The sequence below is a fragment of the Chinchilla lanigera genome, unplaced genomic scaffold (assembly GCF_000276665.1).
Source record: "Chinchilla lanigera isolate Chin_1 unplaced genomic scaffold, ChiLan1.0 scaffold00015, whole genome shotgun sequence".
Classification (NCBI taxonomy): Eukaryota; Metazoa; Chordata; class Mammalia; order Rodentia; family Chinchillidae; genus Chinchilla; species Chinchilla lanigera.
In genome coordinates, this window is record NW_004955416.1 from 7,330,683 (window position 1) to 7,341,955 (window position 11,273).

At 51.4% G+C, this 11,273-nt stretch overlaps 1 protein-coding gene across 1 annotated transcript in view; it reads left to right on the top strand.

Annotated features, from left to right (window-relative positions):
• Ivd (isovaleryl-CoA dehydrogenase) overlaps positions 1-10,851 on the top strand; it is a 13,977-nt gene extending 3,126 nt beyond the window's left edge. The window contains exons 4-12 of the mRNA XM_005381234.2: positions 3,405-3,574; positions 4,263-4,356; positions 4,557-4,693; positions 5,634-5,730; positions 7,825-7,918; positions 8,397-8,478; positions 9,061-9,165; positions 9,245-9,317; positions 10,555-10,851. Of these exons, the coding sequence (XP_005381291.1) occupies positions 3,405-3,574; positions 4,263-4,356; positions 4,557-4,693; positions 5,634-5,730; positions 7,825-7,918; positions 8,397-8,478; positions 9,061-9,165; positions 9,245-9,317; positions 10,555-10,688 (986 nt within the window). The 3' untranslated portion in view covers positions 10,689-10,851. The remainder of the gene's footprint in view (positions 1-3,404; positions 3,575-4,262; positions 4,357-4,556; positions 4,694-5,633; positions 5,731-7,824; positions 7,919-8,396; positions 8,479-9,060; positions 9,166-9,244; positions 9,318-10,554) is intronic.
• Positions 10,852-11,273: the final 422 nt, after the last annotated feature.

The following is an 11,273-nucleotide window of genomic DNA, read 5'->3' on the forward strand; positions in this document are numbered from 1 at the left end:
CTTATACTGTATGCAAGCTACCTGCTCCGGGGCGGGTGCATCACTCATAGTGCAAATCCTAGCCCTAGACAATGAACCAATCACAAACTCTAGATTGAGCCACCCTGAAAAGCCCACCCCCCCAAAGACTCATGTACCGTACATCTTTTATGCAAAACGCATTTAGTCCATCTGTAAGAGTTGCCAAGATCCTAACAGTTTCATCACTGCTGAAAAGTCCAAGTCTCAAGTCTCCTTTGAGATGTAAGGCAAACATCTGTGAACCTCTGTACAAATGAAAAGAAAGTTAAACACTTCCAGCATTCAGTGGCAAAAAATAGACCTTTCCATTCCAAAAGTTACAAACAGGGGAATACAAAGGATTGGAATCAAAGCAAGTCCAAAATCCAGCAGGGCAAACATTAGTAGTTCCACGTGCAGCATCCATCACAACCTATGGCAAAATGTGAACTCCGGAGGGCTTGGGTGATTCCACCCCTATGGCACTTCTGGTGGTTATAGCTCCCACAGCTTCTGTCTTGGGCTGGCTTGCTCCCTCCTTGCAGGTTTCCTTAGATGATCCATGTTCCTGGCTTTTTCAGACTTCTGGACTCTCCACTGCTTTACACACTGCCCTCTCAGGGGTGCACTGCCTGGCCGCCCAGCCCTTCTGAAATTTGGGAAACCTTCTTAACCCCACAGCTCTTGCATTCTGCCTACACCTAAAACCAGCATCATGTGGACGATGCCAAGGTCTGCTGCCAGCTAGAGCAGTAGCCAGGCTTTCCTGTCTCTTGGCTGTAGGGGTTGAGTGCCTGGATCACTGGGCACACTGAATCCAACTCTGAGTAACAAATTTTCTGTGCTGCCGCCATTCTGGAACATGGCGCTCTGTGGCTTTCTCCTCAAAGCAAAGTCTTTCACTTTTGCAGTTTTGAGGCTGCAAAGGGTAGAGACTTGCTGCTTCTTGTGATGCCTTCAGGCTGTCTTTTCTATTCTCCTGTTCCTTTTCAGCAATCTAAGTATCTTCTGCTCTATGTTTGCAGTCCACAGCTTCACTGGAGCTTCCTTTCTGGCCAAACTCACAATGTTTTAAATCATCCTGCTGGGTGCTTTGCTCTTGACTCTCAACATAGATCTGGCTAAAAGCCCCCAACAATAGTCATGCCACTACCCCAACATTCAACTGCCTTGAAATTTCTTCTGCCAGATCAGTTAGTCCACTGCCCTTAATCTCAGGCTCAGGCAAAGTCTCAAGACACAAGCAAAATGCAGACAAACTTTCTGCCAAGTCATAACAAACATTGTCTGGGCTCCGACAACCAATACAGTCTTTCTTCCCAAAAGAAACCTCCTGAGCTTGGTCTTTACCAGTTTTCTGGTCTTCTGAGCTCTGACCAGAATCTCCCATACAGAACAACCTAAGGTATTTGAGCTCTACTCTTTCAGGCAACATCTCCGAACCTTTCCAAACTCCACAAGCCATTCCCAAAGGCTCTTGAACCACATGGTCAGGTATAGTCACAGCAATGACCCCACTTCTCTGGTACCAAATTCTATCTCAGTTACTTTTCCCTCTGCTGAGACAAAATACCCAATGCCCAAAATTAAGGAAGGAAAGGTTTATTTAGCTCACAGTTTGTGGAGATTTCAGTCTATAATCATCCGGCTCCAAGGCAGGGTGGTATGGTACAGGGACAACAGTTCAAGGCAGCAGAAGATAGCAAAGCAGCAAGAGCAAAAGGGGTGGGGGAGAGCAAGCCTCTTTCCCTCCCTTATATTGTCTGCAGGCAACCCGCCCCTAGGTGGGTGCAGCACTCACACTGCCAATCCCAGGACTACACAGCGAACCAGTCACAAACTCTAGATTCAGCCACCTCCAAAAAGCCAGCCCCTATAACATCATGAGTCTTTCAGGGAAATCCAGGCACAAATCATAACAATGAGTAATGATGAAATGAAGCCAAAGATTAATTCAGCTGGGCATGATGATACATGCCTGTTAGCCCAAATACGTAGGAGGCTGACCCAAGAGGATCCCACGTTTAAGGCCAATTCAAACAACTTAGCAAAACTCTATTTCAAAATGCAATTTTAAAAAACAAGAGCAAAGAGACACATGCCTATAACCCAGAACTAGGGAGGCTGAAGCAGGAGGATCACTGAAAGTCTGAGGCCAACCTGGGCTACATAGTGAGTTCAAGGCCAGTCTGAACTACATAATGAGACCCTGTCTCAAACAAACAAAAAACAACAGAGAGAGAGAACCCCAATGGTAGCTGAGGGTACAGCTCAGGGGTGGACTGGGCAATGGCAGAGGCTCCCTCCCCAGTACTGAAAAGAAAAAAAGAATTTAGACAAAACAATGCAAAATGCTTGGGTGGAAGGGTGTTGGGAACTCCTAAACAAGACTCTTCAATGTGTTTATGTGTTTTGGGAATTTATGAGCCACCCCACCTCACCCCACCCCATCCCGGCCAAGAACATACCTCTGAATCAGAAGCTTTTGGGGTTTTTTTTTGTGTGTGTGGTACTGGGGATTGAACCCAGGGCTTTCACACTGAGCTACTTCCCTAGTCCTCTTTTTTATGTTTTATTTTGAGACAGAGTCTTGTCACATCATAAAGTTGTTCAAGCTGGGCTCAAACGTGTAATCCTTCTGCCTCAGCCTCCCAGAGTGCTGGGATTGCAGGTGTATACCACCATGTCTAGCTTCATAGTATATTTATTGGAAGAAAGACAATTAGAAAAAAAAAAAAAAAAGGCAATTAGAAATCATGCAGCTCAGTGGTAGAGCATGGGCTGAGCATATGAGAAACTCTGGGTTAGTCCCTGGTACCACGTTAAAAGAAGAAGAAAAAAATCAGATAAAACCATCTAAAGGGAGATTGTGTTTGCTTGTATGTTTTTTGGGGACAGGGTCCCACTGTGTAGTTCAGGCTAGGCTTGAACTCACTATGTAGCCCAGGCTTTCCCTCGACGGTGGGTATCAGTCCGTGTGTTATCCAATCACTTCTCCTGTTACTGGTCCCACTTTGGATCCCACGCAATGGTACAAAAATCCCAACCACTTGAGGTCGTTGCACATGTTCTTGGCTTCATTTCTGATTTTGGTGCTTTGGACACAGCCCACCACTCCACATTTTTGTTTCTGTTATTCTTCTCCGTTCATCTTCCTGTGCTTTTATAACCGTGTTGCTCAGTGTGTAAGATACTGGGGTAAGGCTGGATGTGGCAATGATTGTTTTCTGAACAGCAGGTCACCCACTTGAAGCACCCAATCAAATCAGCTGTGCACATAAGTGAGCATCTGTGGCAACTGCCTGTGGACCTGGCTAGGGACTTGGAACAGGTGCTAAAGGGTTTGCCATTAACACTGCCAGTATAACCGGCTGCCCTTCTATCCCCTGCACCACCCCTCCCAGTTCAGTATGGTGGCTCTGGCCTGGGCTACCTGGAGCACGTGCTGGTGATGGAGGAGATATCGAGAGCTTCTGGAGCTGTGGGGCTCAGCTACGGCGCCCACTCCAACCTCTGCATCAACCAGATCGTGCGAAATGGGAATGAGGCCCAGAAGGAGAAATACCTTCCCAAGGTGAGGTAGTGGGCCCAGGGTTGCTTTGACTACAATTCTTTGTTTGCTTCTTTTGAGACAGGGTCTTGCTGTGTAGTTCAGGCTGGTGTTGAAATTGCTGTGTAGCTCAGGTTGGCCTTGAACTTGTGATCCTCCTGCCTCAGCCTCCCAGTGCTGGGATTATAGTTATGTGCCACCACGCCCAGCAAAAATATAAAGTTTATGTACAAAATAAATTGAAGATAGGGCTAGAGCCAGGCATGGTGTCACACACCTGTAATCCCAGCACTTGGAAGGCTGAGGCAGGAGGATCACCACAAGTTTGAGGCCAGCAATGGGCTACAAAGTGAGCTCAAGGCCAGCCTGAGCTATACAGCAAGACCCTGTTTCAAAAGAAAGAAAGAAAGAGAAAGAAAAAGGAAATAAGGGTGGAACTCCTGAGTTGGGCAATAAACAGATAATAACTGAAGAAAAATAGAGAGCCAGAGCTACAGTAGGAGACGGGGACCAGGATGCACCTCACGGCAGAGTGCTTGCCTGTGGTGCGTGAGGTCGTGGGCTCTACCTGCAGCTGTCAACCTTGTGCTACTGGGAATACCTCGCTCTGAGAGAATGTGCTGGGGCCTGGTGCCAGGAGGAAGAGGCCGTGGCGGGGATCAGCTGGAGGAAGCTGCCAGGGCTCTAACCAAGCTTGTGGTTTTCCCTGTAGCTGATTAGTGGTGAGTACATTGGAGCCCTGGCCATGAGCGAGCCCAACGCTGGCTCTGATGTTGTCTCCATGAAGCTCAAAGCAGAAAAGAAAGGTAAGGCCACTGTCAAGTAGGGAGCTGAAACAGGCAGAGGAACAAACCTTAGCAGAATGAGGGAGAGATGGGGGTGGCCCCTCCTGGATTTGCAGCATACTTCTCAACTGGGCAGCTTCTCCCTCACAGGAAGCTCTGAGAACCCACTGGGTCAGACAGGCTAAGCGGGCTTGAGCAGGGAGCCAATGTCCTGCCCTTAGGAGATCACTATGTCCTGAATGGCAACAAGTTCTGGATCACCAACGGCCCCGACGCCGATGTCCTCATTGTCTACGCCAAGACAGACCTGACTGCTGTGCCAGCTTCCCGGGGCATCACGGCCTTCATTGTGGAGAAGGTGAGGGTGGTGGGTGTGAGGTCAAGGAGGCTCCTCTGTTCTCTGTCCTGGCAGTGAGAGCAGAGGTAGCGCCTCTCGGCTGATCAGTGCTGTGCGTTCTGCTCCAGTCGCGTGGAGGAAGGGGAAAAGACTCCTAAGGAGACTGAGAGGAGGGTGACCAAAGTAAAGTCCAAGGAGAACGGGTCGTGTCTGAAGATGGCATGCAAAGAGGTCCAGGAAGAGGAGGACTGAGAGAAGGCCGCTAGTTGTGACAGTCAGGATGTCCTTAGTGAGAGAGAAAGACAGTCTTGAACTGAGTAGAATTGAGACTTGGGAGTTTGGGCTTGTTTTTCAAAATCAAGAAGGAAGGGTGCTGGGTGTGGAACCCAGGGCCTCGTGCTTGCTGGACAAGCAGCCTGCCCCTGAGCTACAAGCCAGCTCCTGGTAGAGAGATGAGTGAGTGTGGGTCGCAGAGGTCTGCAGTGCCCTCCATAGAGAAGGGAAAACAGCTGACTGAGACTGACACAAAAGGGGCCTGGCTGTGACTAGAAACCTCCAGGTTGTGTTGTGACACCACCCACCCTTGTCAGCTCAGAGCCCATCACCAGCACTCTGCTGGCACCTGCCAACACACAGGGTGTGCAAGTGGCTCAACTGTCCTTATCAGGACTCCAATAAGGACAGATGGCAAAAAAAAAAAACAAGAAAGAGGTCAGAGGAAGTGAAGGGCCCTGGGGGAGGGAAGCAAAGTCAAGCAGGCTTGGGAGTGTCACTGCTCCCGTGAGAACTGAGGGGAAGGCAGACCACAGCAGAGGAGGTGGGGTACTGCGGGTGCTGGGGCTGCAGCTGGCTCACCCCAGCGTGGGTGCCGCGCAGGTATGGGGACCTGGTGGTGAGGGGCCTTCCCTTTACTGAGCCCCTCGGGGAAACCTAGCCAGGGCCTCCTTTTTCTCCCGTGAAGGGAATGCCAGGCTTCAGCACGGCCAAGAAACTGGATAAGCTGGGGATGAGGGGCTCTAACACCTGTGAGCTGATCTTTGAAGACTGCAAAGTACCTGGTAAGCATCTCTGAGAATGGGGAGGCCTCCTCCACCTTTGCCCCTTCACAAGCTGATCTGGTTGCTCTTGGGTTGAGAGAAAGCCTCTCTCCTTACTATCGCTATCGCTGTCGCTGTTTCTGTGGCCGTCGCCATGGGCCTGGTGTGGTGCTAGGGAAAGGCCGCAGGCTGCGAGCAGGACCGCCTGCCTGCTGGGCGGGGGAGGGTGTTTCCTCGGGATATCGCAGCAGCTGGGGCAAAAGGTCAGAGCTAGCCCTGGCCACTTGTGTCCTTCAGACTTCCTGTACCTTTACCTGCGCAGCCTGCGTGTTACTCGTTAATGATGCTAATGAACATCTGAATAAGCTGCAGTAGGAGTGTGTTCTCCCCTGAGCTCTCGCTGGAAGCAGGACCCCACATAGCACTGTGGGGCAGCCAGCACACCCAGGGCATAGCTCTGGTCACCAAGTAGGGTTGCTCGTGCCTCAGCCGCACATCACCCCTCTCCCCCACAAACCTCCATCCCGAAAAAGTCTGCTGTGGTTAGAAGAAGTGTCTGCAGAGGGGACCTGCTCAGACTCTTCTTTGTGGAAAGGACCAAAGTCAGCCAGCATGAAAGGCAGGTCGGCCGTGGCAAGTCTCTGTACTCTGCTTCCTGCCCACACCTCCCAAGGCCATCCATTGTCCCCGCTTCCTAGAAGGACGGGTGCTTGCTCGGCAGCTTCGGTGACTGGCACTGAATGGCCTGTCTCCTGGACAAAGCAGCTTTCTCGGGCCGCCCGGTGGGGAAGTGACCCTGGACCAAAGCAAACAACTGGAGGAGAGCACTTCTGTAGCTTCAGTGTGGGTCCGGGTGTAGAAAGAGCCCCAGAGGAACGGGGGAACTTCTAGACCAATAGCTTTTCTACTTTCCATCTGAGGGAGTCCAGAGAGAGCAGGGAAAGATCTAACAGCTTAGGGCTTTGCATCTCATGTTACGGACGGTGTGGGGGTGCTGGAAACTCCACTTCAGACTGGACATGATAGAATGGACCCTTTTCTCTCACCTGGAACCCTAATGAAAGGTCAAGTAGCATTTCAGTGCCCTGGGTGGGAGCATGTTATCAACACCACCTGCCTTTTTTCAGTACTGGGAATTGAACCCAGGGCCTCCATACTTATCTGCATCCCCAACCCTTTTTACTTTTATTTCCAGACAGGGTCTCACTAAGTTGCTAAGTTGCCCAGACTAGGCTTCAGCTTGTGATCCTCTTGCCTCAGCCTCCCAAAGTACTGGGATTACAGGTGTCCACCACCACACTCAGCTAAACCTAGCACCTTTTATAAAAGGTGAAGAGACAACGGGACGTGATGGTAGACACTTGAAATCACAGTACTCTGGGAAGCTGAGGCAGGAGGGTAGCAAGCTCAAGCCCTGCCTGGGCAATGTAGTGAGACCCTGTTTCAAAATAAAATTTAAGCTGGGTATGGCAGCACACCACTGTAATCCCAGCACTCGGGAGGCTGAAGCAGGAGGATCCCTGTGGGTTCAAGGCCAGCCTGGGGTACATAGTGATAAAGCTGGCCTGAACTACATAGCAAGACCCTGCCTCAAAAAAAACAGAAAAAGAATTTTTTTATTAAAAATAAAATTTAAGAAGGGCTGAAAATTGTCTTAGTTACTTTCCTGTCCCTGGGACAAAATACCTAACACACAATTTAGAGGAGGAGAAGGTTTCCAGTTCATGGTCAGCTGGCTCCAAGGCAAAAAGGGGACGGTGGAAGTGCTTCCATGGGCAACAGCTGCACCTCCCTTGACAGCTAGGAAGCACCAAGTGGAGAAAGGAGCCAGGGAGAGAGATCCTTCCAGATCATGCCCCAGGACCGCCTCTCCCCGCCAGACCCCCCCCTCCTCACCGCAGTCAGGGCTCTGGGCTCTTCGGTGGGCGGATCCACTGATGGGCGCAGTGCACCTTCCAAAAACCCCACCTCTGACCATGTGAGCCTTTGGGGGCGCTCTAGATCTGAAGCAGAACAGGGATATAGCTTCCTGTCAAGGCCCCAGGGCTGCAAAAATAAAAGACAAAAGTGACGCGGCTGCGGGCAGCCCACTCTGACCAGCATTCATCCCGGCAGCTGCCAACATCCTGGGCCTGGAGAGTAAGGGCGTCTATGTGCTGATGAGCGGGCTGGACCTGGAGCGCCTGGTGCTGGCAGGTGGGCCCCTCGGGTAAGTGTGAGGCTGGGGGTGGACAGAGGAGTGGCTGGAGGCCCTCCGGGTAAGCACGAAGCATCTGGGAACTGAGATCTTGCAGCAGCCTTCCCCTTGAAGCCAAAGGGGGCCACCTCCTGGCAGTGACTCCTGGAGATAAGGAAGCCTCTGTTCCTACACTGAATTTCTTCACACAGAAGGGAAATGTCATTGTGTGACAGAGCAGAGCCACAGTTCTGCTTGAGGTGGATGTGAAAGGAGAGGCGAGGTGCTGGCCAGGCCCCAGCCCCAGGGACCCTGCGGACAGAGGCATTCTTGCTTCTGGTCTCAATAAACAGTGTGGGCAGCCGGTGCTGTGACGAGGCAGGGCAGCAGGAGTTTCTCAGGCTGCCTTCCTGCTCCCGTTCCTTATCTCAGGCCTTTGTCTGGGCTGCTGCCACCCTGCTTGGCACCAGTGGGACAGTGGCACACCTCCAGTGTTCTCTTTTTCTGGCAGGCTGATGCAAGCCGTCCTCGATCACACCATTCCTTACCTGCACATGAGGGAAGCCTTCGGCCAGAAGATTGGGCACTTCCAGGCAAGTGGACTACTTCACCAGGAAGTGCTCTTTCCTCAGCTTAGGGTTTTGTGTCACAGGTGGGGAAGCGGGGCCTGCACTGTGGGCGCTGACCACCCTTGTGTAGCACAGCAAGCTCAGATGCTGAGAGCGCTATCTGCTTGCACACGTAGCCTGGCACTGGAAGTTTTCAGGCTGTGCACCACCTTGCCCCATCACTTCTGTTTGAGGTGCATGAAATAGACGTGGGGAGGCTGGAGGTGCCCTGTGCAGCTTGTGGGGGGCTTTGGGGAAGAGCAGTGGCATTTCTAGTCTGACCCTATTGATCTGAAGAAGTTGTAGGAAGTTCATGCAAGTTGAGGCAGACACATGTGCCTTTAGGACATAGCGAGGGCCATTCCAGGTACAGTGTACCCAGAGGAGCAGCTGCTCTCTGGCCTCCCTCCCAGCTCAGCTCCCATTTCTGCCATCCTGGGTAGGTCCCCTCTTCTCTGTGTTCTGTCTCCCATTCCGGGCTGCCAGGTTGCCACTGCTGCTTGCTTGGCTTTTGGTGACCAGGAAGAGCATCCTAGCCTGCTGACTTTGACCTCCCTTTGTGCCCAGCTAATGCAGGGAAAGATGGCTGACATGTACACCCGCCTCATGGCGAGCCGGCAGTATGTCTACAATGTGGCCAAGGCCTGCGATGAGGGTCACTGCACGCCCAAGGTGAGGGCCAGCCTGGAGGGTGGTGGCTGGTTCTGCGCCCCACGCCCAGTTGGACCTGCTAACCCAGCTTCCTCTCCAGGACTGTGCTGGGGTGATTCTCTACTCAGCTGAGTGCGCCACACAGGTGGCCCTGGATGGCATCCAGTGCTTCGGTGAGTGTCCCACACCCTCCTTTGGGGGCTACCTCTATGCCTGTGCCTACCCAGGCTGAGCTGGCCACTGTCTCTCGATCCCCCAGTTAGGAGGAAATGGAAAAGCACATGATAAAACTTCTAGGGGGCCACAAGTTGCTACTACCTTTAAAAAAAAAAAATACTTGTGATACATAATTACCTTCATCTGGGGGAGCCAGGTGTGGTGGCACACTTCTGTAGCCCCAGAACTTGGGAGGCTAAGGCAGGAGCATGGCTGAGAGTTCCAGGCCAGCCTGGACTACAAAGTGAGTTCAAAGTCAGTCTGAACTGCATAGTGAGACCTTGTCTCACGGAGACAAAAAACATTCATCTTGGGGAATATACATATACATATCAAATCTTGTTTTTATTGCCTCTCCTCCCTCCCTTTCTGCAGATCCCCTCCCCATCTCCAGAGTCTGCCTCCATTTCCTCCCATCTCCTCTGTTTTACCCTTTAGAGAGACCACATGATATTTGACCTGCGTCTGATTTATTTCACTTAATATTATGATAGTAAGACCCATCCACTTGCCTATGCATGACTCAAAATTACCCCTCTTTATGGCTCAGTAGTACTCCGTAGTGTATATATACTACATATGCTTTAATCCATTCATCTGCTGACAGGCACACAGGCCACTTCCTTAATTTGGCTATTGTGAGTTGTGCTGCTACAAGCTTAGCCCCCTCATCCTCCCCATGGGGACGTAGGGAGAGAGATTTCCCAGGTGGAGCTGCCTTGCCTCTCTGCTGCTGAGTGATTAAGGGCACAGACTGCAGCCATGTAGCTCGGGTCTGACGGGTAGGTCTGCTGTGCCAATCTTCTCGCCCTGCTTTTCTGTGTCTGCCAGTGATTCCCCTCTCTCTTTACCTAGTGTCCTTGGCCCTCCAGGTGACCCTGTAGTCTCAGCTCCAGCCATTTGCCCACCTGACCCCCAATACGGTATTCTCCCACACAGCCTTCCTTTCTTGTCATTGTTCCCTGAGTAGTACAAATGTTTAAATACATAACCCAGAGGTGATTTAAGGTATCTGGGCACATGTGCATAGGTTATGTGCAGGTACGGTGCCATCGCCATTTCATATAAGGGATGCACAGGGCTCCTGGAACCAGGCTCTGCAGTCCAGTCCAGGGAAGAGTGGGCTGCACCTTCTCTTTGCTCACGCCTGTCACTTGTGTTGTCCTTTCTTCCCTGTCCCATCCCTGGCTGCAGGTGGCAATGGCTACATCAATGACTTTCCCATGGGCCGCTTCCTTCGAGATGCCAAGCTGTATGAGATCGGGGCTGGGACCAGTGAAGTGAGGCGACTGGTCATCGGCAGAGCCTTCAACGCAGATTTCCATTAGCCCTGTGTTGTGCTCAGGGTTTACAAGGAAAACAATTTAATACAGGACACATAATTTATATGATTATTTTATAGTAGTCACCCAAAGAGTCAAGTAAAAGGAGTGTAGGAAATCTGTCCACACACTGAAGACTAAAAAAATCCAGCTGAGGGCCTGGATCCCACAGGAATGTCCTGCATGAGTCCAGCTGAAGACCTAGAGCCTATGACCATGCCCCCCATGAGTCCACTAGAGGCCTAGTGCCCACAGTAACATCTCATGAAAGTCTATTTCACGGATCTGCACTGTGAAGGCCCGAAGGTCAGTGGTAGGAGCTAGAAAGTCTGTGCCAGCAGGATGAAGGATCTGCACTGGAGCTAGGAAGCAATGGTCAAAGTAAGGGCCAGAGCTCCCCCGAAAGGTACCACAGCTATCCTCAGCAACCACAAGATCACAAGCTCCTCCAACGATGAGAACAGCCGAGTTCATATCAGGAAAGTCAGTGTGACAAGCATCTCCAGGAGACTGAAGAGTGCACCATCTTCCCCTCCGGCACCAGAATGCGATGCTCAAAGTAAGGACCGGAGCTCCCGCAAAGTGAATTGT